Source organism: Rousettus aegyptiacus, unplaced genomic scaffold (assembly GCF_014176215.1).
Source record: "Rousettus aegyptiacus isolate mRouAeg1 unplaced genomic scaffold, mRouAeg1.p scaffold_m13_p_3, whole genome shotgun sequence".
In the NCBI taxonomy this organism is placed as follows: domain Eukaryota; kingdom Metazoa; phylum Chordata; class Mammalia; order Chiroptera; family Pteropodidae; genus Rousettus; species Rousettus aegyptiacus.
In genome coordinates, this window is record NW_023416306.1 from 62462451 (window position 1) to 62489864 (window position 27414).

At 40.0% G+C, this 27414-nt stretch overlaps 1 protein-coding gene across 5 annotated transcripts; it reads right to left on the reverse strand.

The window, feature by feature from the left end:
* Positions 1–2906: 2906 nt before the first annotated feature.
* On the reverse strand, positions 2907–27010 carry CDKN2A (cyclin dependent kinase inhibitor 2A). 5 transcript variants are annotated; one of them, XM_036238831.1, is made up of 3 exons: positions 26602–27010; positions 5345–5715; positions 2907–3067 (listed from the first exon to the last, which is right to left on the reverse strand). In XM_036238831.1, exons 1-2 carry the CDS (start codon positions 26692–26694, stop codon positions 5395–5397), a joined length of 414 nt encoding a protein of 137 aa, XP_036094724.1. In that variant the 5' UTR covers positions 26695–27010; the 3' UTR covers positions 2907–3067; positions 5345–5394. The 5 variants fall into 5 exon arrangements, with proteins under 5 accessions (XP_036094724.1, XP_036094726.1, XP_036094725.1 ...); XM_036238833.1 differs by lacking the exon at positions 26602–27010 and adding an exon at positions 25021–25042; XM_036238832.1 differs by lacking the exon at positions 26602–27010 and adding an exon at positions 24446–24638.
* Positions 27011–27414: the final 404 nt, after the last annotated feature.

Here is a 27414-nt window from a genome sequence, read left to right on the forward strand (position 1 = left end):
ATTCCTACACAGAAACACTAAAGAGATAACTGTCAGAATTGACTTTATGGGAACTCTGGAAAATAGTCAAAGATTTACAGCAACCAAATAAATGTTTGAAAAAGAAAAAGATGACTTAAACACAGCATAATAGGGACATTACTAGCAACCTTAAGGAGATAAAAAAGGATTATAAGAGAAAATTATGAACGATTGTATACCAACACATTAAGTAACCTACATGAAATGGACAAAATTCCTGGGAACACACAAACTAACAAAACTGACTCAAAAAAAATTAGAAGACTTATAACAAGAGACTAAATCAGTAGTCACCCCTCCCCCTCCCCACACACACGCGTGCGCAAAGTAAAGCCCAGGACTAGATGGCTTGCCTAGTGAATTGTATCAAAAGTTTAGAGAACAATTAACACCAGTTCTTCTCAAACTCTTCCAAGAAATAGAAGAGTAGTGAACATTTCCTAACTCATTCAATGGGGCCAACATTACCCTGATGCTGAAACCAGACAAAGATGTCACAAGAAAAGAAGACTACAGACGAATATTCCCTATGCACAGAGATGCAAAAATAAATAAATAAATAAAAATATTTGCAAACTCGATCCAGCAGAATGTTAAAAGGATTACACACCAACAATAACTGAGAGTTATCCCAGAAATGCCAGGGGTTCAACATATGAAAATCAATCAATGTAATATACTATGTTAATAGAATAAAGAGAGAAATAAAACATGATTATCTCAATGCAGTAAAATAATTTTATAAAACCCAACTGTCTTTCATAATAAAAATATTCAACAAACTAAGACTAGAAGAGAACTTCCTCAATATGATAGGGCATTTATGAAGAAATGATAGCTAACATCATATTCAATGGTGAAAGACTGAAGGATTTCCCACTAAGATCAGAAGTAAGACAAGAATGTTTGCTTTTAGGCTTCCATTCAAAATTCTATAATCAGCATGGTCCTGAAAGTTCTGAACAGAACAGTTGGGCAAGAAAAATGAAATAAGAACCATTCGAACTGGAAGAGAACAAGTAAAACTACCCTTTTTTGCAGATGACATGATTATATATATAGAAACTCTTAAAGAATTCACACAATAGACATGCACACAAACATAAAATTCTAGTAGGGCTAATAGACAAAATCAGTGAGGCTGCAGGATAAAAGATCAACACACAAAAATCAGTTGTATTTCTATACACTAGCAATGAACAATCCAAAAAGTAGGTTAAGAAAAAACAATCCACTTTTTAATAGCATCGAAAAGAGTAAAATACTTAGGAATTTATTTAACTAAGTAGTTGTGATACTTATGCACTGAAAACTACAAAACATTGCTGGAATTAAGGACCTAAACGAGAGAAACAACATACTGTGTTCATGGTTTGGAAATATCGAGATGGCAATGGTATCCAAAGTGATATTTAATACAATCCCTATGAAAAGCTCAATAGCCTTTTTTTTTTTTTGCATAAATGGGAAAAGCTGATTCTAAAATTTAAATGGAATTGCAAGGGACCCCACATACAAGGTTGAAACAGATCGAAATAATTTTGAAAAAGAAAAAGTTGGAATATTCATACTTCTAAATTTCATAACATACTACTAAACTACAGTCATCAAAACTGTGGAAGTGACAAAGACAGACATATATTCTGGACAGTTCATATAAGTGAAATTATATTAAATTCTGGACATTTCATAGAAGTGGAATCATACAATGTGTCCAGAATAGGTAAATTCATAGAGTCAAAAGGCGATTAGTGGTTTCCAGATCCTGAAGATAGGCAGGATTTAATGAAAATGCTTAATGAGTATGAGGTCTCCTTTGGAGGTGATGAAAATTTTTGAAACTAGATAAATGAAAATGGTTGCACAACACTGTGAGTGTACTAAATATCATGGAATTGTATACTTGAAAATCATTAATTTTATGTCATGCAAATTTCACCTCAGTAAAAAATAAATAAGTTACCGGAGGTGAGGTGACCTCCCTTGGGAAGAGGCAGCTTAGCCTTTGGGACCCAGTTGAAGTTGGAGTCATTCCCTGCGGAATTCGTTCCCTGCTCTGGCAGAGAAGTTTCTAGGTCAGCAGCAACTTCACAGCCAGCTGGAGTAGCTAGCTCCTGGCGGGTCCCAGAGAGTTGGGCCGGGCAAAGGGGGCCAGGTCATGCGCGCCCCGGAATGGGTTGTTGATGGGGGCTCCGCGGTTGTGGGCTACCTGCTGGGTGTGGCGCCTTGGGCAAAATCCCCCAACCTTGCGGGCGCTTGGATCCTGGAGCCAGGTAAATAACGGAAGGCCAGGCAGGTGAGAATCTGTCAGTTTGAGGTGTCCCTTCAGTCTGATGAAAGGTTTCATCACTTTTTACCCCATTTTGTCAATCCTAAGACCTGACTTTTGACATTTTATCATCTGAGACCTGGACGTGTCTTACAACCCGAGGTGTGTACTCTTACGCTACAGTTTTCTTTTTTTAAGAGGTACATGAAACGACAGCGAGTCCCAGAAACAACACTTTGATTCCAGGAAAGTGCATTAAAATTTCTAGTCATGTGTTTAACAGTTGATGTCTGTCTCCCCTCACTGTACCCCTGGTAAGGTGCCATAATAGGTGCCCAATAAGTGTTGACCGAATAAATGAGCGAACGAAAAAACACTATTACAAAAAATTGAACCTGGCTTTAACATTTGTTGGCAGTTTGATACAAGAAAGGCCACGAAACCCATTTGAACTTCGTTTTCCTACTTCACGAAATGGCTGTAAAAACAACAGCGCCTTGCAGGTTCAAGACTCGAAAGAGCACGTGCCCGCGTACATATACTCTCAGGGCTTGAGTACTTACTCGCTCTCGAAAACTCCAAATCAATGAAAAGGCAGAAACGATTTTTTTTTTTTAAAAAAAAACCTTTTATAACAATATGTAAATGCAGATAAAAGGTCTAAAATTTTAAAAAGCTCTATTTGATAAATTGGAACTAACAAAGCAGAGAAAATTGGGAGGCGGGGATGGGGTGATTCAGAGCTTTGAAGAGTTTCTGGTCCTCAGTTGCGGGTATCTGCAGATGGCGGAAAGAAAAAAGACATTAGAGATGTGCGACCCATTCCAGCCTCCTTTTTTTTTTTTGCAGTCCTCCAGGTATTCACTAATGGACTTCGCCTGCATGCACACTTCGCCTGCATGCACACTTCCTCACAATGCACACTTCCTCACAATGTCCATTAACCCTCAGCGCAGGGATCTGTTCCTGGAATTGCGACCCTGCCAGCAGTCTCCGCACTTTCGAGCCTTGCTAATCCCACAGCGCGTCCACTGCCCGGCAAGCTGCTCTGGGCTCGCCGACCGCTTCCGCACTCCGGGCCCGCCAGGCCGAGGGCAGGGAGAGCGCTGCTGCGCAGCCCACTAGGGTTGCGAGAGGAAAACGGGTATATAATGGGTACCTAGTGCTTGCCACACTTGGGGACATGAAGACGTCGCCTTGCGCTTCGCGCCGTCCCAAGCATCTCTTGCATCTGAGTCTGGCGAACAACTCAGCGAACGCGCGTAATCAGAGGGCACTTGATTAGGCAAGGCTCGGAAGTTTGGGAATCACTGGTTCCACTACCATTGTCTTTTTCCTCAGGGCATCTCTCCCAAACCAGCTAATGGCTTCCTAACGTTTCTAGAACAAAATCCACGTTTTGACCAAACATCCTTTCCTTGACCGATACGGCCTCTGCCTTCCTCTCTGATCTCGTTGTGTACACCTTCCAGCCTGCCTTTGATCCTCCTGTTCCTCCACACACATTTTCGCCGCCGTCTTTGCATTTGTCAGTTTCTCTGCCTCCAGTTCCCAGTCTCTTCTCATCAGTCAGCTTCTCGGATCACCCTAAGATAGCCTCCCCTTCTATTCACACTTCACTCTTATACATCACATTGGTCTTACAAAATCACTCTCTGAAAATACATTGTTATAGTGTTTAAAGTTTATTTCCCAGAACGCAAACTCTACGAGGACAGGACTCCTGTTTTGTCTCCAGTTTCGTGTCCCACCTAGAACTGGGCTGGTCACGTAGTGGAATCTTAGTTAAAGGGAAGGAGGGAGGGAAAGAAGAAAGGAAGGACGGATAGAAGGACGAGAGAAGGAAGGAAAGAGGGAAAATCGGTCTTGCATGCTTGTATTACACACCTTAGGTTTGGATATAAAGAGTTATTTAATTTATTCATTCGCTTCGGGCCCAATTCAATCTTCTAACTCTCTGCAGCAGCTCCCAGTTCTTGCTCCGCCCAACAGCCCTGTGATTGGCCCCTCATCCTACACGGCGTCCGGAACGCAAGCTTCAGTTGGAGGAACGGGAGGGTGGGTAGGCTAACGAAGATCTACCCTTCCCCCTCGCCCCCCTCCCCCCCGCCCCACCACAGGGCACCGCTCTCATTGCACTTTCTACGGTGGGCCCAGAGCGAGCCTCTCTACTCTGTCTTCCCAGATTCTCTCCTAAGTTCAGAAAGCCTAGTGTCCCAGTTCTAAGCCCAAATAGGATAAATTTCAGTATCTTCAAAAGTCACGTTTTACCTTAAATATTCGTGCTAATTTCGTCTATTGCTTCACATATATATTATGATTACATGCTTTCTCCTTCAGAAAAAGGATAAAATGGGTACTTTAGGCAGGCAGAAGTGGAGGTAAGAAAATGGGGCCGAGGGAAAAGAAGGCTTTGTGGTCGTAGAAAGAGAAGGCAAGGAGAGGAACCACATAACCATCTCTCCATCTCAGTGATCTCTCTTGCAGAAACCAAAAGCTTAAGAGAGGGAAAAATTTAAGAGTCTGTAACCCAGAGCGTGCAGCAAATTCCAGTGTGCAGACATGTGAGGGTTGGAGAGGTCTCCAACACAGATACCCTCTGAACTCCTTGGGGGAGCTCTGAAAAACTCCACCATATAGAGCGGCAGGGCAGATTTAGCAGAATTTTGTTAACAGAGCTGGGAATGACAGATCTCTGCCAGATGATGCCATGTGCAACTGGTTTTGGAAATCGCAGGACTGGTCCAGCGACCTAGGTAGTGGAGAAACTGAGGGCCATTGAATAGATGTATCTGGCCAGCTAGATTGGAGGAAGAAGGGCCACTAGAACTTTAGCCTTGAGTCTTCAAGGCTCCAGTCTACGCCTGAGCTGCGGGGAGGATGAATGTTTGGGAGGTGGGGTGCAGGGTTTATGGGATGGGCTTTGACTTAAGGAAGTCTGTCTCAGGCTATTTCCCGTCCATAGCACTGGAGAGGGCAGCGCGATCGGGATACTAGGGTTGTCTCTATGGCTGGCAGTGTGTGAGCTGAGGCGAGACACAAGACTCCGCTCACCCGGAGACAACTTTCTCTTCTGAAAAAGGAGTGCGCTGGGCTGAGGAAGCTCAAATTCTTAGATTGGCCTCCTCACCTGTGGGACCTTCTGCAGCGTGGCTACCGCCTTCAGTGCCTCCTGAGGCCGCGCGCAGGTACTCGGAGACTTCGCGGTGGCCCCTCTCTTCAGCCAGGTCTACGGGCAGGCGGCCCCAGGCATCGCGCACGTCCAGCCGCGCCCCGGCTCGGTGCAGCGCCACGAGCGTGTCCAGGAAGCCCTCCCGGGCGGCGTCGTGCACCGGTCGGGTGAGAGTGACCGGGTCGGCGCAGTTGGGGTCCGCGCCGTGCAGCAGCAGCAGCTCCGCCACGCGGGCGCTGCCCATCATCATGACCTGCGGGAGAAAGCAGAGTGGTCAGGGTGAGGGCAGGCGGCAGTGGCAGGATTAAAAATTTAAAGAAACTATTTGTAAAGCCGCTATCCGGTGCAGACATCAGTACAAACCACAGATGCCTACTCTTTGCTTTCAGTTACCAACTTTCTTAGCCAGTTCTCCTACCCATTTCACTTTCCTGTACACGTCGAATTTCTATTGTATTTTCCAACTTTTCTTGGAGTTTCAGCCTCACATAGAACACTGTCAGAGGTATAGACTACAGCAAAAGAATGAGAGACAAACTTGCTTTCATTACAGCCTAACTTTCTGTATTTCTACCCCTCAATTTGATATGAAATTATGTAAGGCTCAGAGATTTTGTATAGTTCACTGCTGTATATCCAAGCCCAGAATGTGGCAAATGTTAAAAAGCAATAATAATAATAATGATGATGATAATAATAATAATAAAGCAGAAAACAAAAAACTAACCTTAATTCTTGCAAAATTTAAAGCTAGGCTCCCTGGAATATTAAACCTCACATTTTTTAGGTATAAAATTAGCTTTATCAAACCAGCCCTAAAATTTTTTACTGTGATAAGCTACATAATGCCCCAAAGATGTCCGCTTCCCAACACTTAAAAGTGGTGGATATATATGGCAAAAGGGACTTTGCAGATGTGATTAAATTAAGGACTTTGAGGGAGATTAACCTCAATTGGTGGGCCCACTGTATCACAAGTTTCCTTGTAAGAGTCACAGTGTGTGTGGGTGGGTGATGAGGGGGAGAGGGAGAGGGGGAGGGGGAGGGAGAGGGGGAGGAGGAGGAGGGAGAGGGAGAGGGAGAGGGAGAGGGAGAGAGAGAGATATTAAGAATAAAGCAGAAGTCAGAGAGAAGAGTCAAGGGCCATGAGCCAAAGAATGTTGATAGTCACTAGAAATTAGAAAAGGAAAGGAAATGGATTATTCCTTAGAACTTCCCAAAGGAGTGCAGCTCTGTGGATCCATTTTAGACTTTTGATCTCCAGACTGAAGTATAATAAAATTACATTGGTTTAAGTCACTAAATCTGTGGTAATTTGTTACAGCAGAAATAGGAAACTAAGATACATCTCCAGTTTACACCCTGAGAGTTCCTAAACAGGAAACGTGGACCTCGTTTGGGTTCAAAATCATCTTTGGAACACATTTCCAAAGTGTCCACGATCAGAACAATTTTATAATTTGAATGTTGTATGGTGGGTGGTGGGAGACAATTCTCTTTTTAGAGTAACCATTATTTGGTTATATTATATAGTGACTTATAAGAGGGAATTACTTATTTTAGTTATAGTCTGTATTAAACATGAATTACTTATTTATTCAAACCAAGGAATGACAATAAGTTATACTATGGTTGTTGATTCCTGTCCTGGAGAAAGTGAAACTGATTTAATTTTCAAAAAAAAAAAAATATAAGTGAACTAAATCACAGCCCCAAAAAGAAGGAAAAATTATTGCAGTGCATTAAAACAATGCACTGTTTTAAAATAAAAACTGGGAAACTTTAGTACTATTACTAACTACACTAATCCAATGAAATCCTTCATCATTTAACTGGTTTTGAATGCTTTTATTACACTTTTTATTATATTATTATTAAAGGGTGGACAGTAACCTAACATTTAAATATTTGAATCATAATAGCAATCCAAAGTGAAAAGAAAATAAACCAATTAAATGAATATATTAGAGTGCTTAAATCCATTTGATAACACATTAAATTTAACTTAATAATTTGAAAGTTTTTCTATAAACTTAATATTTCTATACTAAATATAGATTTGATTAGGGTTCTAAACCAAAATCGTGTCTCCTTTTCTCTATATTGTTATCCTCTCTGTGAAAAAAAGTTAAAATTATCCAAATTTCTTTTTTCTTTTTGAATTTAAACAAATAAGGTCTCCTCTAACATATTCCAGAATTCCAAGGTCAAACTCCCAGTTTTCAAGCTACTGGTGATATTTTAGAGATCTAAAATTATGAGCCATACATATATTATTTTTAAAGGACTTGTGTTTGTCCTCTATAACCATTCAACCAGTCTCATATTCTCTCCATACTTCAAATCACAAAATAATCTCAAGTTTTAAGGCACTTTCGTTTTATTTTTATATCTGTATTTTAAAGTGTATGTAACAGTTTCAGGAAAGAAAGATTTGCTCGTGAAGTTTGTGAAGTTCCAAGCAGACCTACTTTCCTTTGTCATGTTATGCTGGAGTTTTTGCAATGTACTTTTGTTTCACATAAACTTTAGTTTTCAGAATCAGAAATCATTGTCAACACTGGGAATAAAACTAGGGTGGTGACCCCCAGGAAGACTTCATTTTAGACTGAGACTTACAAAGATAGTGAAGGCAAATAATAAAACCCCCGATACTGCCCCTCCCCCACCCCCCAAAAAAAACTGGAGCGGGGAAAGGAGAAATGACATTTCTCAACAATGAGGAATTGAAAACTCTGCCCCAAATATGTTAATCTATAGCAAGTAAGTTAATAGCAATAACAACAGTAGATACCACTAAAATGATAACCAAATTGGCATTATTTCATGCAAGGTTACACTAACGTTTTTCTTCAAATATGTCTGCATTTCCTTAATTCTTACAGGCATATATTTTAAAACAAGCATATTTTTTCCTTACCCAATTAAATGAAAATAAACATATTATGTAGTTGCTTTTGAATAATTTCAACTGCTATTTATTGTAACATACACAGCTGTAGATTTCCATTGAAATTCACATTGAGGAGGAAGATGATCATCAGTTCCATTAGGGGCCTGTGAGTTCAGGCCTGAGCCAGGCAAATCCTACACTTCTTTAAAATCTTGAGTTTTACACCAAACGGTAGTACATTTTCTATTTGATATAGAATATACCTCTGTCTATATCAACACAAATAGGTTCTCCCCTCCAGATCTTCACACCAGTCTAGAGATAACTTCCCTTGTGCTTCCGAATCGTTCCTCGCTTGGCCTCCCGAGCCCCCAGGGCGTTGCCAGGAGGGACTCCGACACCCGACTCCATAGGAAAACTCCACAGGATGCCACCTTGTCACCGAGAATCGAAACGCTTACCTGATTCAACCTTCCTTGCAAACCTGATTCTCCAATGCCGCCCGCCGCCCTTCCTCCCGCGTCAGATCTGCTCACCCACCTGAATCGGGCTCCGACCGTGACTGTTGGGCGCATTGGGAGGTGCCCCCTCCTCGAGCAGCGCCCGCACCTCATCCGCGCGGCCCCGGGCGGCCGCGGCAGACAACCAGTCGGCCGAGGGCTCCATGCTGTCGTCTAAGGTCTAACGCTCGCCCCCTCGCTCCCTTCCTTCTACCCTTCGCCGTTAATTGTTATCCGCAGCCCTGCTCAGCCCAGCCTCTCGTGACAAGCCCGCTCCTCCTCTTTCCCTCCCTCCCCCTCCCGGGCGGGCGGAAACGGCAGCTAGACACCTCCTGCCGTCTCTACCCCAGGAGCGCGTCCACGTGTTCTCCGAGAAGGAGCCTTTCCCTCCGATCAAGCTGCGAATGGGACACGCCTGAAGTCGCGTGTAGATAGTTCTCCCCAGGACACTGCCCGGAAGCGGCCCGCGTCGGGAGCCGGACGAAGCCGTGCTGGTTGCCCCGCCCCTGCCCCCAACCCGTGTACCCCCACCCTGCGCGCTCTGCACAGCAATAGAGGGGGGCACGCGGGTCTCAGAATGAGTTTACTCTATTCAAGTGAAATTTCTTCCCCCCTTTCCTTTTCCCGATGTACACCAATGGCGTTAGAATGCTGAGCAGGATTCCTAACTGCCAAGTTCGAATTAGGGTGTTTTATGTCAAAGTATTGGTTCCTCTTTTTATTCAGAAGCAAAGGGCTTTTCTTCCTGGCAAGAGTCCTGCCAGGGATCTGTACCACCAGTACAACTGCGAGGCTACCCTTCTTTTAGGGTACACATTGTCCATCCAGACAGCAAATTGGTGAGGGAGTCATTGGGCCGATAGACTACGTTCTAAATAATTCCTCCCACACCAGAAAAAGTGTTCAGCGTTTGCAGGGTTACACAGTGCTTCGAGAGGATCAGGCTCACTCACACAGTGCTGAGCTTCGCTCCTCTCCCGGCCTCCCCTCCCGCATACCTCTCTTTCTCACTGGAAAACCTTACAATTTTCCTAGCTATAAAATGGAGGGCTAAGAGTGGTCCCTACTTCACAAGGCTGTTGTGAATTTTAAATGATGTACATATATGCATTTAGAACAGTGCTGCACATCCTAAACTAATACTTTTTACTTCTTAAATTATCCATTTTGAGGATTCTCTTGAAATCTTTTGAGGCACGGAAAAGAAAATGCTTGGGATAGAATTACCAATATTATATAAAAGGAAAAGCCAAAAAGACCTTAATCACTGAAAAAATGGACACCTTTATATTTAATGAAAAGCTAAGAACAAAGAATATAACAAACAAAAAACCTTTAAAAAGTTCTATTTTTTCCCCTGTGGTTATTAGTTTTAAGCTTTTAAAGTATATGTATTATTAATTTTTTTAAAAAAGATATTGCTTGGGCTTTGCTGATGCCTTAAGCATACACTTAATCTGCCTACTAGAAAACCCATGTATATTTAACTGTTGTTTCAATCTTTAGTTGACTTCTTCTGAAGATCCAGAATACTTGACTGTACTTTCAGTTGCTGTTAGCTCATGCAAAGCATGATGTTTTAAAAATGACTGTCAATTAGCAGTGGTAGCTGGTAGAGTTGGTAATGATGAATGATGTCTTGGATAATTTTTTTTATAAATGGAGGAATTGTTCAAGGGTGAAGGTGTGACACAAAAATAGCTCAGAGAAGGCAGCTCTACAGGTGGCTCAGAAAAAAAAATGATTCCATTCAACAGCTTTCTGCTGATGCAATGTTATCTGGGAAGAAATCTTGAAGAGGTATTTCTCAAAGCCTAGTCCACAGACTACACAGGATCACCAGAGTGTGCTCCTTAAATTCGCACATTCTCCAAATCTACAGAGGAGATTTGTGGTAGTGGGGTGGGTGATGAGCCTGCAGCTTTCACAAGTTTCCTAGGAGATTTTTAAAAACATCAAAACCGACAACTACTGCTTTAGAGCATGGTCTTTAGACACTTCTTTTGCTTGGCTGTTTTAAAAGAATTTTGAAAACTAGGGGTCATTTCACATGTTTTTAGGTTGACATCTATAATTTTATTATAAGTTTAAGTAGTTACAAAAATATAATTTCTGGTGTATTGTAATAGTGATTTTCAAATAAATCTTATATATCGCTTTAAAAAATAATGAAATGATGCCAATTAAAACACTCATGGGATAGCAAATCTGTTATAAAAATCCACAACACATTACTGTGCTGTCTACATTTTCTTCTAGGCCCCTCTCAATTATTTGCACGACAATGGTGTGAAAAATTCAAACTCTGGTAGAGAGTAGAAACTTAATGTAGCTTAAGGTATAATGGGGGACGGGAAATAGTGGTTATGGTTATGGGAGGGAGGAAACAGTCTTCTCCTGTCATATGTCTGGCTTTTAGGCCAATACCAAAATTAGTTTCTATCACTAAAATAACTGCTCTCAGTCTTGGGGCAGGGAGTGAAGGCCTTTTTGAGAATCTGTTGAAAGCTGTAGACCCTCTCCTCCAAAGATTAAGTATTCAAAAAAATATTTAAGTGTATTCATGTACACATGTATTTCTCAATATAACTTTCAGAGAATTCAAAAATTTCTCTAAAACTCAACTATGGATTCCAACATCGAAAACTCTTTACACTCTTATGTGATGTACTGGACTGTTGTTCAAGGATACGGGTGATGGAACCACATAAAAACATTCTTTAGATGCACTATATACAGGCATAGAGGATCTCAGGGCTGGATATGTCAGCCTCGGATATCCCATGTGTAAGGTGGAGTCATGATATATTTCACTGGTTGATAAAATAAGATCATGTATGTCAAAGAGCTTTTTAAAGTCTAAAGTTTGTTAGCTGTTGTTATTATCCCCAAACTTACTTTTCTTCTTCTCTGAGAAGGTCATGACCTTGTTTAGGTTTGTGCGCCATTGGCCGTTTTGAAAATCTATACTATGAAATTTAAACCTGTCTCAAGTCTGATCAGTCTTTTAAGAGAGAAGACTACCTTTAGTCCATTCATTCAACAAGCTCAGAGGCTAAGGGTAGACCATGTGTGTGTGTGTGTGTGTGTGTGTGTGTGTGTGTGTGGTGAGGGTGGTGGGGGGGTGAGGGTGGTGAGAGTGTGTGGGAGGGGTATTAAATATTTCGGTTCTACATACAGTTGGACAGCCTGGGTTCAAACCTAGACCTTTCACTTAATCTCTCTAACTTTGAACAAAGTTACTTAATGTATCTGGGCCTCAGTTTTTGCATCTGTATAATTGGGGTAATGGTACTTGCCTCAAACAGTTGTTGTAGGGATTAAATGAGGTATTATATGTAATGTGCATAGAAAAGCAAAGGGAAGTAGAGGATGACACAAAAACAAAAAGGAAACAAAACTCATTCTGGTGGCTGAGGCAAAGGCTCCATAGAGGCTGAGAGCTGACCTTTGTCTCAAAGGAACGTGTAGGAGTATAAAGATATAAAAGAAGGAGAAAGATGTCCTAGGCAAAGGTGAAAGTATGTGCAAAGGTGCAGAAGTTTGGGAATGTTAAAAGTAATTCACTGGGATGTATAGTGAGAAGCTGTAAAAATAACTTCTGGAAAGAAAAAATCAACAAGGGAGCTTCGAAGGACTGTTCAGATTGTCAGAAGGAAAACCAGGAGTGAATAAGAGAGAAAGGAATTGGGGACACTGTGTATAGACTACTCTTTCACAGTTTAGCTGTGACAGTTCAAGGTGATGTATGGTGAAGGGAGGCATAGGGAAGGTAGAAGAGACCTGAGCACGCACAATAGCCTGAAGGAAAAATGACAGGTGAAGAGAAGAACAGCTAGAAGAGGGAAGAAAAGAGAAATTCAAGTCTCAAGCAAGGGTATTTCTGAGGGACTGAGATCCCTAACAAGTTGGAAAGTAATAGAGTACAAAGCAAAGAGAGTGGTCACACATTGGGACTCAGGAGATAAAACTAGATTTGAGAAAAGAGAAAAGATCAGGGCATGGAGGAAGTTGAAGTACTTCCTTTCACGAACGAAGTGGCTGACTTGTTTTCAGTAAGGATAAGATGGTGGGCTAGGAAGTGAGAGTGGTAAAGGTTTAGAATATCTGTTATGATGAAAGAGGATGGGTGGAGCAGGACTTAGAGGAGACTTTCCATCAGTCTGGAGAACACAGCTGAGAGTAGAGATCATGACACTATGGGAGTACCTGAATATTTTATTTAAACTAAAGCAAACGTTGCAATGATGTTACTACAGGAACCCTATAAATCAATGAATAGTAATTCTAGATGTGAACATTAATTCAAAACATCACCAGAAAGATATCTGAGAAGGCAGTATTCTGAAATTACTGACAAGGCATTGAAGAATTGGCAAGGAGTGAAACGCATGGTATGCAAACATATTATATAAGCAACACTATTTTCTTGGGAAAATAAAAAAAGAAATAGCTCTAGATTGGGACCAACTGACAGCCCTGGTGTATCTAAGGAGCTGCTTTTTGACTGTGAAATCTTTAGAGACGATTTTTTTAGCTTCAATATCCATTATCTTTAAAATGGGCTCTCAGCTTGCTCTATCCATTATACCTCATGAAGTTATTATATCAAGTGAGACACAAAAGCTGTTTTAAAAGCATAGTTTTCTTATATCATACAGTTAATGTTTATTTAACTCAACTTGATACTACAAGTGTGAGTATTTTCATTAACTTAAAGTTAAAAAATAAAAAGAAAACATACATCTCTTTACCTTATTCAATACTAGTATTGTTATTAAACACCTGTTCAAAGTATAGTTAAAAATAAGCATACATAAAGTATCTCTGAAAAGATACAGAAAAGTCTGTAGATGTGGGAAGATGAAATGAACTGGGTCTCAGATTTTTCACATTTACAATTTGTATTATTTGAATTTTGTACTATATGTATACATTAGCCATTCCAACTAATTAAATAAACTTCAATTTATTAGACAATTAAGAGTTGATTTTATAAAAACCATTCATAACTTTGACAAGCAGTAACTGAGTACATATTATATGTCAGGCTTTAAGTTGTGGATATAAAAAAAGGAAGGATCTTCAGTCAAAAGGGTGTATTGGTAACAACCGCCAACATGTTCGCTTCTTTGGAGGAGGAAGGTAGTTTTGAATTGGGATGTGCTCTTGAGAGAAGCCAACGTTAACAGTATAAGAGAAGGAAGATGCATTCCAATAACTGACACCTCAGACCCATGTTACCAGGAAAAAGATATTGTTTTTCAGGATTTGTAAAGGATCCCACAATTAAGGAGAATTCCTTAGGAAATAACTTATCAGAACAAATAATGTACTCTGTTATGGATTTTCTAGACATAGCTGAGCTAAGTCTGAGTAGATGGACTCTGGGATAGAATGCTGGGTGCAGTAGAGAATTATTCAAAGGCTGAGGCAATGGAAGAATACTTTCATGGATTCCTTTTAATTTAGAGTTAATAAAGTAAGGAAAAGAGGATCCCAAGTCAAGCTCTACCACCTTCTTTATCACCTTGAGCAAGTGATACTTTATTCTGGCTTCATTATCTTCATACAAAGTGGACATAATAACAACTGTGCCTCAAGAGACTAGTGCTCAGCCAAGAAAAGTACCTCTGAGTAAGAATTCTGAGGGCTCAGTGTCCAATCTGGGTATTTTTAATGTGGAAGAAAGACTTCCTTAGGTGAAAAATGGCAAAGAATGCCAGCTCTCCTTTTAATTATTATTTTTTATGAGAAGAAAAGGCAACTTTAGCATGAAATGGAGACATCTGAGAAACATAGCAGATTTCTGAGGAGGTTTGTAAGAACAGGAAAGATTTTCCTAGCATGAGATCTATGGAAAATTCAAGATGGAGGATGCTTCCTTCTCCCTTTTACCATTCTCCAATTAAATTCAATATAGCACAATTACTGAGTGTCTGTTATGAATAAGGCACTCATTTAGGGGCTCTCTGAAATCTACATGCCCTCAGAAGTATTGTAAAATTCCTCTTCTTGCTCAAACAGGACTTTGTAAGAAGCACAAAACTCAAAATGACTTAATTATAAACCTGAATCATAATTATAGGTAAGTCCCAATTTTTCAATCTTAGTTTCCAAACAGTAAACTGGGTATAGAATCTGTAGTATCTATCTTCATCTTCCAGGATCATTTTGAGAATAACTTATAAATGTACCTCATTATATATAGCAGATGTCTTTTCTAAATTGTGTGCAAACAAATTTAATTTTAAATCTATGTAAGAAGTTTATTAGAAGTATCTCTAGAGTGGACTCTAGTGAAATGAGGAACCCTGCAGCTCATGAAAACGATCACTCCCTAACCAACTGTTTTGTAAATATCTGCTTTTGTATTTGAAAAGTTTTTTATGGTGAATTACTTATATCTATTTGTGGTTATTTGGTCAGTTGAGAAAACTAAAAGATTAGCATAGTACGTGTATATATGTACACATATCTATATGTACACATATGTATTTCTATGCATATGTGATTTGTTTACATGCACAGATATCAAAAATGAGCGTCATCCTGAGAAGCAAAATAAGTAATAAGGCATATAATTACAGGAGAGGGACAGATAGACAGAAATTGGGACTATAGGAGATTCATTCAAAGTTTCCAAGAAAATCATAATGGCTACCATTTACTGAAACCCAGCTATGTGAGAAGCATTAAGCAGCTTTACATATATCATTTCTAACCTCACATCTGTGGAATAGAAAATATTATTCTTCCTTCATAAATCAGAAAAAAAAAAAAGAAAACCAGGGTACTTAGGTGACAATGAACAAGGAAGTGGAATTCAAATTCAAGGTTCCCATTTCTAAGAGATCTACACTCTTCCCACTATGTTTTCCTGTGGATTGATTTGTACAGTACATGGTGGCAACTCAGCAACCCTCACTCTTCTTTGAAATTGTGTCTTCAAGCAAGTTGCAAATACTAGACCAAGGTGACAAGATCTTCATTTTCAGGAACTACCATGCTTCTGTGTGATTATTCTGGGGTATAATAAGAAAAGTAATGATATAAATTTAGAAACTGAAGTCCCCTTGAAGTCACTTAACCCAGTCCCATTATTTTTGAATGATTATAGTTTTACACGTGTAAAAAAAAAATTTTTTAAAAGAATGAACTGCATAAGGAAAATAAAAAAATCATACTACACAGTAGCATTGTTAACACTTTGAAATATTTCCTTTTGTTTTTTCTTGCTCAGTTCTTGTGGACATAATAGTTTTGAAATAAGCTTTTCCTCTCATTTATCATTAGATAATTTCCCCAAATTCTCCAAAATCACTCCATAAATACTATTTTTAACAGCTACAACATATTTTGCTGAAAAAATATGTTTAGTTTACTTAATGATGTCCCTCTTGTCAAATATTTAAAGTATTTCTAATTGACACAGTAAATAGTATTGCAGCTGTTCAAAGGGTATAAGGCTCTGACACATATTGCAAAGCTGCTTTACATAAAGCTATGCTCTTGATTTATAGATAAGAAACTGAACATTCTGGCAGGTATCTATGGTTTGAACAAGCAAACTCCCTTCCAAAAGGTGTGAGGAGTTTTGTCTTTGAATTCTAACTCCCCGAAAACAGAACTTCTTTGTAATAAAGTTGGCTGTTATAATGAAAGAACTTTTATAAAACCTTCATTAAATCATGGGAAGTGACAATGGAGTGTGTCACTGTTCAATGTTTCCTCGGTATTTACTGCCACCCACTACCACATCTTGGCTTGCAGTTCAAGTAAGAAGTATGATAGAGGAAACTATAGGCAAAATTGAAGAATTGTAAAGTTTACCTTCTCTAAACATCTATTCCCAGCCTCCTCTTTTTTCTTCTTAATGGGATAGATTTTCTTCTTTCAAACACCCATTGCCCTCTTAATTGCTAATCATGAACACATATAATAACACATATAATATGTTGCTGATGCATGTATGTGCTATTAGAATGCAAAGATACTGTTGAAACTCACAGAGAAGTAATATTGTATTCAGTTTTCACTCTTGGGGATGGGACTTGAGTGTCTATGGTTGGTTTGGTTTAACAATAATTTAGGGAATAGATATTAAAGCTTTGCTCTTCAAATGGAGATCTTGTTGCCCCCCACCCCCACCCAACTATCCTTTAAAAATAGCCTGCCTACTTGAGGCTCTATAGTCTTACTGTTACATTTTTTTTTCTTTTCCTGGATTTCTGGGAGTTCTGAAGCCCAACTCTCCTCTGATATTGTAAAAGATCATAAGAAAAGGTTTTTTTTTGTGTGTGTGTTGGACCACTCTTCCTCTAGCCACATTCTTCACCTAATATATGATTAAACTCTTCTGAAAGAAATCAATTTCTTGATGATATATATCAACCCCAAATAAGTCAAAAAATGCTTCTTACTCATGTTTTAGCACCTTTCACTTACAAATTTAACATTTCCACCCATGCTTTCCTTTGTGTTTTTGGATTGAGGGTATGGACTTATATATTTTTTTCTTATGGTTAAGGTTATAACTTCCAAACTTCATTTATTTAAAAGGCAATGATATAAAATATACTTTATGCACCAAATTTATACACCTAAGTCAATTTTTCCTTAAGGAAGCACATTTAATATTTCATGTATTTTCTCTTTGATATCTTAATAAATGTGAACAGAATGGTTGAAGGTCACCATTTAAGGCAGGGAGTTTGAAGATTTCGAGGATGACTTTAATGGTTCTGGCCCTCTTTTTTTCTATCACACACACACACACACACACACACACTTTTATACTAAAGAATTAAAAAAAAATTATCCACTAAAAGTATTGATGCAGATATTCAGACTGCAGCAACTCTTCTGAAGGCATTAAGAGTCCATTCGTTAACTCAGTGCTCCCTCCAGAAATTATTATTCTGGTTTACTGAATTCTTTGATAACTAAAAGGCAGGTAAATAACTTCTCTTTTCAGTTCCTAAAATTAATTTGACTTTTTAGGACAGAGGTTCACGAATATTGTCTAATATCTATTTAATAGTTATACATACTAGAAGAGTTTAGAGTTACACTGTAAAGGCCATCCTATAGGGCTTCCGTACATGTGTAAGTAAAAAAATTAGGCAAATTTACATTAATTTTACCTAATACCTGAGAATGTGCCAGGGGTTTGAATAAATAAATATATTTTTATTATGATACATATGTTCTTTAAAATGAAGTTCAGAAATTTCTAGCTACTCTGAGTAAGTAAACTCTAAGTAGGCATTTACTGTAAAACTAAACTAGTGCTCTTTTAAGAGTAAAGTTTATTTAGGCACTTTAACAATAAATGGCAAATATATGTCAATTGAAGTTTACAGTGTATCTTTACATATACTATTTTATCTAGTTCTTATTAGATGAATACTATAGAATACCATCTCAGCTTTACAGATGAGAAAATGAAAGTCCACAGACTTTGAATTACTTAATCCTAATACCACACAGCTAGTAGTAAAGGAAGTGGAATCTAATCACAGATCATATATTCTAAGAAAGTAACCTTTCTACTTTATCCTTTAAGAGATTTCTTTGCTGATAGGTTTTCCATTAGTTACTCTTAAATCCAAGCGAGAATAAGTATTTTATATTTAATTTACAAGGAAATTTTGAATTAGTTTTATTTTGGGCAAGTAATAGATTTCTAAGAAAATGTTAATCTTTATTATGAGATTCAGTGGCTTTTAGAGCTTATAAGAACTTTAGGTATTATATTGCCTTATTTTTTCAGAACTTTTTCAATCACTGGATAAATATATGTTTACTGGAACATATGTGGCTGATGTAGAGTTATGCAAGTGAGGGCATTTAGAATAAGACATGCAATGACTTTTGGCAGACTGCTACAACTTATCTGAGCCTCAGTCTCCATCCAGTCTATAAAATATGAATAAAATCCCTGAAACATGATAATGTGACAATTAAATGAGATAATGTAAGTTAACATGCTTTATTACTTTTAGACTCCTTATAATTATTTTGAAGGGATAGAGAAAGCAAACTTGACCACATGCTTTTGAAAGAAAGTTTCAATGAGCTTCTTTTAAAAATCAGGTGTTACATAAAATATTAAACTTCAATTATTCAGCATGCAATTTGAATGGAATAAAATTCAAAGCGTCTCATGTTGTACAGATATTTAATAATTATTTTAAATTTAAAATATACTATTTGTTCTGCAGGGTGGGAAAAATTTGCATTTTGGGGGAGTCATTGTTCTTTGGATAGTTGCTGTTTCTTTAAATTGGGTGAAAGAATTGTACAGTTGCTGAGTCAGATGATTTGGCAGCCTGAGTGAAGCAGAGCAAGAAAATGGTGGCACTCAAAAAAAGAAAGCAAAACGTAAGCTTTTCCCACAAATACATCAGCAAAGTAATTGATGTAACATTAAACAAATTGTATTTAAAAAGCAGAAAAATTGATTATAATCTGGAAGGCATATTTTAGTTTTTCTTACAATTGCAAATTAGGTTTTAGTTCACATAATTCAAATGTATTGTCCCTCTTGTCAGTGTGCTTTTACAGACACAAAATCCTGTCATTTTGTCTATAAATGCTTTATTCTGTTATGGCTACATTTTACTTCAATTTTGCCTTGATCTTAAATATAATTTAAATTTGTGAAACATTTCTATGTTTGGTTTTCTTCTCTTACATAATTTTAGGTTGTCATGTTTACTATCCTGATTTCTGACTTGGATAATAAAATGAAAGAAATCACTTTGTCTGTCTGTCTATCTATCTATCTATCTATCAATCAATCAATCAATCATCTGTCTACCTACCTATCTACCTATCTAGAGAGCACCATTCATCCTATGCAAACAGGGTTAAGTGTATATAGTGTTTCAAATATATAAGATATCATAAGCATCTTATGTGGAAATTTTGTCTGGTGCTACAAGATTCAACATGCCAGTATATCCTATTACATCCTTTCCACAAAAATATATTCTGATGGTAAAAATCTGGCATTTAAGAAACAATCTTTTTCAATTCAGATGAAGGATCAGATAATAACAAAGGCTTTCCACCATTTAGTAAAATAGTTCTTCCTGATTACGCAGACTTTCAGTATCTTTCCTGGAACTCAAAGTGTGATTGACTGATTCTAAAATTTTAAATGTTACATAAAAGCCTATACCTTGATTTATAAACAAACAAACAAGCAAAAATAAGGTTAAACACAACGTTAGCCACATTGGTCAAATGGTGCTCCAAAGAGCCACCCGCAACAGAATCTCCCTCAAGTGCTTATTTAAAATGTTAATTATTGGGTCCCATGGCCAATCTGCTGAATTAGATTTTCTGGGACTGAGCCCCAGAAATGTGTATTTTAAACAGCAGCCAGGTAATGATTCTACTGAAAACCTTTGCCTACTTTTACTTCTTATCACTCTCATGCTTAAATTATGAAAGTAAAGGCATATTTGGTTACACAACTCTGCATGATTTTAGTTTCAATTTGCTTAAAAGATTATACATTTTTATTCATGTAGTTCTGAACCTCTACAAACCTTTTAAAAAAATTTCTACTGGCTTTGCAACTGCTTAAATTCTGAGATTTTTTTTTTTGACGTTGAAGGGGAAAACTGAGAGCTAGTTGAAGAATTAAAAAGTCATTGGCAATAAAATGTATTTTCAAAAATTAAAAATCAACTCATTCTTTTTCAAAGGCCTCTGAGACATTAGCATTTTAAATTTTGTAGTTGATTGTTTTAATTTTTTTCCCTTTTATTACTTCTTTCTGGTTATGTGGTTCTGCCCAGATGTAACAATCATTCTAGGGTTCACGAAATAAATAACTGCATTGACAAGCACAGATTTTCTTCAATCTTCCTTTCTTTAACAAAACAAATGCAGTTAACACTTAGTAAATTCCACAATTCCCAATACACTTGCAAATGCTGAATACACATTGAAATACCATGAATTAGGATGTAGTGAATCTGCCGAGGTCCCAAATTGGTAAGTATTTTCTAAAATGGAGCAGAGCCTTTAAAAGGAGATTCCTACCCAGACTGCACAAATCCTTCGTTTACTCCCAAGCTTTTCTCCATCAGTTAGCTTATTGTTATAGAAGTTGATCCTGTTATAATACAGACTTTTTTCATTCTAATAAATGATTTCCTTTGAATGATTTAACTGAGGGCGTACGCTTTCAAATACGAAGAAAGCTGCAGTATAGGAAGAAAACAGTTGAGAGACATCGCTAGAAAAATACTATGGGCCATTCTCCATATGATTTTGCAACCCAGACAGAGCAACAAAGAGGATGAGTGAGGCCTTTCAACACTCTGCCATCTGGTGTAGAGGAGCATGGAATGGCCTTCCAGTCTTGGAAGGGCACTTTCTGAACAGTTTCTCAGAGTGAACCTAACTCACTCTGCCACCTCCCCCTAGAGAAAAGGACTATTTTCTTTGAACTAGTTCAAAGCTGGGGAGGTGACCTAGAGATATCCCCTGTCATACCTAGTACCCCTCCTGAATCCACAAGGCCCACTCAAATTCTGCCTGCCCCAACTCCCTTCTATACCCAGTGAAGCCCCAATACTGCTCTACATATAACTCGTGGTCTGTAGTTACTGTAACTCTGAGCAAATTTTACTTGTGGAGTAAGGGGTGAGGCCCGGGGAAGGCTAAAAAGTAAAAGGGATGTGTTTGTGGTGTGAAGTGATAAGTGTCCAGTGTCTAAACTCTTGGCTGGAGGGTCTCACCCCAGCTACCAGTCAAATCTCCAGGATACGCAGAGTCTCTAGGTATTGGGTCCAGGAGAGTGAGAAGAGCTGGGAGGTGGGGGAGGTAGGGAAGGAGAGGGGTGAGGTCTGCTGAGTAGTTTGGATTTCACTTCCTATGGCAGGCTCTCTCTGGGGTCCTGTGACCCTAGCCTAGCTCCGGGAGGCTGGGAGCCCCAGCCAGAGTCACCTGAAAGGACTTGTGAGAAGGGGTCCTGAGAAGGGGCCTGACTTCCCAGGTGCCTCAGAAATAGATATAACTACGTATTTATCCAATATTTACCACTTACTTATAAACGAAGTAGTGAACAGACACAGCAAGTGTCAGTGCGGGGTGGGGGGGGTGCCAAGTGAGATCCTTATGCTTCTCAAAAAGGACTGAAAGGTTTAAAAGAGTAAAAACACTGGGTCGAATAGTCAGCCTTCTGTTAAGAAAAGTATTTTTGAGATAGTGTGGATCACTTTACTGACAGAAATTATTTACATGTTGGAAAAATAATTTAGTTTAACTCGACCATGACTGCTAGTAGTGATGAACTAACGTGTAATCAGCAGACCTGCATTATGGACATAGACAGTAACAGTCTACATCATTGTTACCTTAGGAAGACAATGGAAATTAAAAAATTCAAGAATATCCAAAGAAGTAAATGAATATTAGGTCTTGATTTCTGAAAGAGTTATTGTTCATTTGGAATATGTTACAAGCTCGAAATCATGTACACAATGGAAATATGGTTTATGCTAACTGTACAGTGCTTACCTTGAGAAAACATTATATTGTTAAAGGGGAAAAAAACCCTTAAGAGTTCCCAAATAGTATTAAGCAAATATTTAATTTCATAAAAATATGACTATTTTGTAAATACACCAAGGTAGAAGCAACAAATCAATTAATGTAATTCATCAGCCATGTGTGAATAAGAAACTAGTAATGTGGAATTTTATTATATACATTTTTTCGGTCATATAAAAATAAATTCATAGTGAACATATTTGCAGAAACTAAAAATGTTAAAATAATAACACCTTACATTTTGCATTAATATTAAAAAATTCTTACAAATTATTTTTAAATACTGTGGCTCTCAAAGAACACTACGAACCTAACATTATTACCCACTATACATATTCTTAAATCAATATAAACATAGACATATAATGTGAAATATATAATTACTTTTCACTTCTAGGTAATACTTCTAGATGTTTATATATGTGTAGAATCTCACATAGGAAATTGGAGAATTGCTCATATTTTCAAGACATGTTCTGTCCAAATCATCTGTTCTAATGAAAGTTGTGCTTTTCATAGTTAATACACTTTTAAATAATTACACATCATTCCTGAAAATTGATTTATACATAAAAAAAGAAAAAAATGACTACTTTCAAGGAACCTATCATTTTTATATTTTTAACATTTCATATAATATACTATAAAATAAATATTTTCTCTAACTTAATCACAATATTTTTTGTGTATTCCTAAAGTAGAAAACACATAATTATAATATTTATATAGATTAAAAATTTCTACTTTGTTACTACAGATTTCTGGCACAACCTAACAATTGAGATAAAATAGCTTTCTATAGAGATTAATAGTAATAGTAACAAAAACATATAGTAGTTAAGTGTTTACTGGTATGAATAAAGCACCACTAAAAAGACCAACAGGATCATGCTATGAAATCCTTTACTAGCTCCTGGTACTGATTCTTTAAAAAGCTGAACTTTCATAATAATATGAAAAATGTAATTTACTCTATAAATTGTAGACTCTTATTAATAGAAATTGAGGCACCTAAACACTCATAGTTTTAATAGATTTATATTTACATGTCAATAAGCCTATTAACATTACAATAAAAAACTAATTACCCCTCCGCTGGCCTTTGCATTTTCAAAACATATATTCTAGAGGAAATGATGCAACGAGGATGGTCACAAAAATAAAGTCTCATTAAATTGTTTTTAGACTTACCCAAGTTCTAACAGGATTCTGCATAGTTACTCTATATACACATATATTTTCCATTATTCTGGCCATAGGCAATTACACCGACTGCATCAAGATTCATCTGATGTGAAGACAAAACTATCTAGGATTCTGTTTTTCAAGTAGGCCTCATGGGGAAAAAGTGTTAATTTTGGTCTAAGATGACTAAAACACTATTGATTGGATTCACCACTATCTTCTAACCATATGGCCATTGTCTCGAGAAATTTGAATCTGTCCGCCAAATAAGAAACCTCCGATTCACTACGAAAATCCATCTCTGCAAAATTTCCCCCGAGCAGTTACTGATCCTCCGATCAATATTACTATTTCGGGAAGTCAGACCACATGCGACTACTGGAAGAAGGGAAGGTTTACACAGAAAGAAGGCTGGGGAGAAAAAAGGGGCCTTCAGAAAACTAAGACTGTTAGCAATATTTTCCTCTAGGGCTACATAAAGTGCCGTAGAAATACACCTTGTGTATTTCACGGCGTGTGTGTGTGTGTGTGTGTGTGTGTGTGTGTGTGTGTGTGTGTCTTACTGACTGTACCACCCGGGAAATCCAGGAGTACTAAGGTGAGTTTAGAATCTCCCGGTCACCCCCCGAGTTTCACGGGATTAAAGAGGTGTGTGAAGGGGCTCCGGGCTCAATGTATCGGAAGAGCTTCACATCTAAGTGTAACCCGCGTGGAGAGACACTGGAAAGAACCTTCACCCCTCAAAAGATGACTTGTCTGTGTAGAAAATCACACCAAACAAAAGCATCTAAAGGCCGATTGCGCCTGGGATTTTTCGAGGCCTTTCCTACCTGGTCTTCCAGGATGCGGCTGCTGCGCTCTGCGCTGGCTCCTCACTAGCGTCAGCACGAGGGCCGCAGCGGCCCTCGCACCCGGCGATGCCCACTCACCCGCCGGCTGCGCGAATTGTACCGCGAAAGCCCTCACTTGCGGCGGGCCGCACGAGCGCCGAATCCTCACCGTGACCAAAAAAGTACGAACCATGTCCTTGCCGCGGCCGAGCTGCGCGGGCACCGCACCGCCCCGCCTTTTGGTATCAGAGGTAAGCAGCGCCGCGCCCGCCCCCCGATTGCAAACTGAGACCCATGCGCCTCCGAGGTGCCCATCCCCGCCCTGCAGGCGCGCGCCCGCGTTCCTTACGCGCGCCCGCTCGACCCCGACCTCGGATATTTCATGAACCGTTCAGTGCTGAGCGCGCGCAGGAAAGGCGGGCTGAGGCGCCTGGAGGGCGTTGCGAGCTCCCTCGGCTAGGGCCCTAAGTTCCTTTCCCTCCCCCTACCTTCTCTTTCCCGCCTATCCGAGCCCCCCCATCCCCAACCCCCCCACCCCCAACTCCCCATCCCCGCCCCCCTCCCCAAACACACACCCTCCGCGCGGGCGCCCCACGCGGTGACAGCTCCAGGGCCTGACGCCAGACGCATCTCCAAGCAGCCCGCCCCCTCAACGTCCGTCACCTGACATGCCACCAGGAACGGACCGCGGTGCTTCCGCGGCTTCTCGTCCCCGCTACCCTGTTTCCCTTCCTTTATTCCTCGCGCCCCTTGCCGAGGGTCTCCGTTTCTCCAAACCGGATTATTTAAAAAAGGAAAAAGAAAGAAAAACAAGGTCATGTCATTGCTGTACCCGCCATTCAGGAGGCTGGATGTCAGTTTTGAAAGAAATGGCGCTATGCTGTGCTTCTAGTTTGGGGGAACGAGCGAAATTGAAGGAAACCGCTGCACACAGCGGACGCGACATCTGGACACTGCGTGGCGCTGGCGCCACGGGAGTTACGGGCCCGGCGCCTGACCAGGTAGGCGGAGCGGAACCCCAGCCCCCGTGTCCCTGCTGGGTCGGAGAGACCCCTCCCTTCCCGGCTCCCCGCGTTTCCAAGGGTGGCGGGGTGGGCCGAGAATCGGTCCTTTCACCCGGCAGTTTTTATTTTCGGTTTTAACCTTCCAGCATCTTCCTCTTTCCTGCTGCCCTGGTGCTCCCCTCCCCCACAAGCTGCTCCCAGGGCGCTCCCCGCGTTCTGATTCTCCCTCCCGCAACCGTGAGCAGCCTTTTCTTTTTCTCCCGCCGGGCGCTCGGACACCCTTCCCTCTCACTACCTGACTCATCAGCGTACTCCCTCTGCTTTCTGCTCCCCTCCTCCCTCTTTACCCTCTCTTTTTCCACATCACTGATCCCTCTTTCTGGACACCCCGCGCCCCTTCTCCGCTGTTGTCCACTGAGCAGAAAAAGCGGGGAAGGAAAAGAAGCAGCAGCATAAAGGAGGGGGTGGATCGAGGACACCGAGGCGGCCTTGACTTGGAGGAGCCGGGTTGCATAGCGCAGCCTGGCAGGTCCTGGCTCTTGTGTTGGATGGAGCTCAGATGCGGGCTTGCCGCCTCCCAGAGGCGGGCAGTCAAGCCCAAGACGCCGCTTGCGGTTGGTGCTGACAGGGTGCCCTAGCCTCTGGGATCGTAGTCAGTCTTCTTCAACCCAGAGCCTAACGGGCCAGAGGCGAGGCCTGGCTGGTCAGGCGAGTAAGAGAGCATGTGGGACTAGGCCCAGCCTTCGGAGTCTAAAATTGGGGTCCCCTTCTCAGTGGCTTCTTCCACATGTACCCAGGCCTCGTGACCTAGCTGCAGAAGTAGAATCACGGTTCTCAAACCAGGAAGAAAGGCTTTGGATTGTCCCAGCCACTTACTGCCTCTGAGAGGCCAGGTTTAGCGGCAAGCTTCTTCTACTTCCATCCCTTACCTCATCACGGAACACAGCCGCCTAACCGGCTGTTGGATGAAGTCAATTAGGGACCAGACTTGAACATCCACTCTAAATATTTTTCTAGATCTTTACAAATGCACCTCTCCCCTCTTCTGTAGGATTCCCTCAGAATTTCCTGGAATACTTTACTCGGTGCTGAGGCTACTTGCTACTCCAATATCTAGAATGAGTGCTCTTTCTCGCTCTTTGCAAGACTTACCCCTCCTTCAGGTCTCAAGTATCCCTGTTCAGAGACTCTTCCTCTTTCAGGTGACATTGTATCACCATGTTTTCCCCATATTGTACTTAGCATACAGAAATTGTCTTATGTAATCGTGGTTTGTCTTATACTAGTAGAAAATTCCACTGGGAGCCACATCCGGTTTTGTTTTGCACAACACCAATGACCACCCTCCCACGCCTCCCAAATAATTCTGCATAGGAGAGATTGACTGTTAGAAACACACGGTTATAATGAGGGGATTTCCTTTTATGGCTAACAGAGGAGGGACACCTTAGGGAGTGGGTAGCTTCGGAGAAAACATCATGGAGGAAAAATGATGCCTGGTTCCAGCATAATATCATTTAAGGACCCTGAAGAAGTAAAAGGGTGAAGGGTTTCCTGGGCCTAGGCAGGATGATTAGCTGTAGCGATAAACTATGGTAAATGAGGGCAAGAAGACCTGTACGACACATCTCTTGAAATTATTAGTATTCTCTAGAGAAGCAGAACCAATACAGTTGTGTGCATGTGTGCGCGCATGCGTTTGTTAAGGAAGTGACTCACTTGATTGTGGGGGATGGCAAGTCTGAAATCTGCAAGACAGGTTGGCAGGCTAGAGACTCAGAAAGGAGTTGCAGTGTTGAATCAGAAGGCAACCTGGAGGTAGAATTCCTTCTTCTTTGGAGAACCTCAGTCTTTTCATTTAAGGCCTTCAACTGACTGGATGGGGCCCATGCACATTGTGGAGGATAATCTGCTTACTCAAAGTCTATGGATTTAAATGTTAATGTTAATTATATCTAAAAAATA

What these genes read in the sequence shown, in the direction of transcription:
- CDKN2A (XM_036238829.1), bottom strand. Translation starts at nt 8,969, where the DNA reads ATGAGGTGCGGGCGCTGCTCGAGGAGGGGGCACCTCCCAATGCGCCCA. An exon ending in TGCAAGGAAGGTTGAATCAG is followed by an intron (nt 5,716 to 8,816) that starts GTAAGCGTTTCG and finishes TTTCTCCCGCAG; the next exon opens with GTCATGATGATGGGCAGCGC.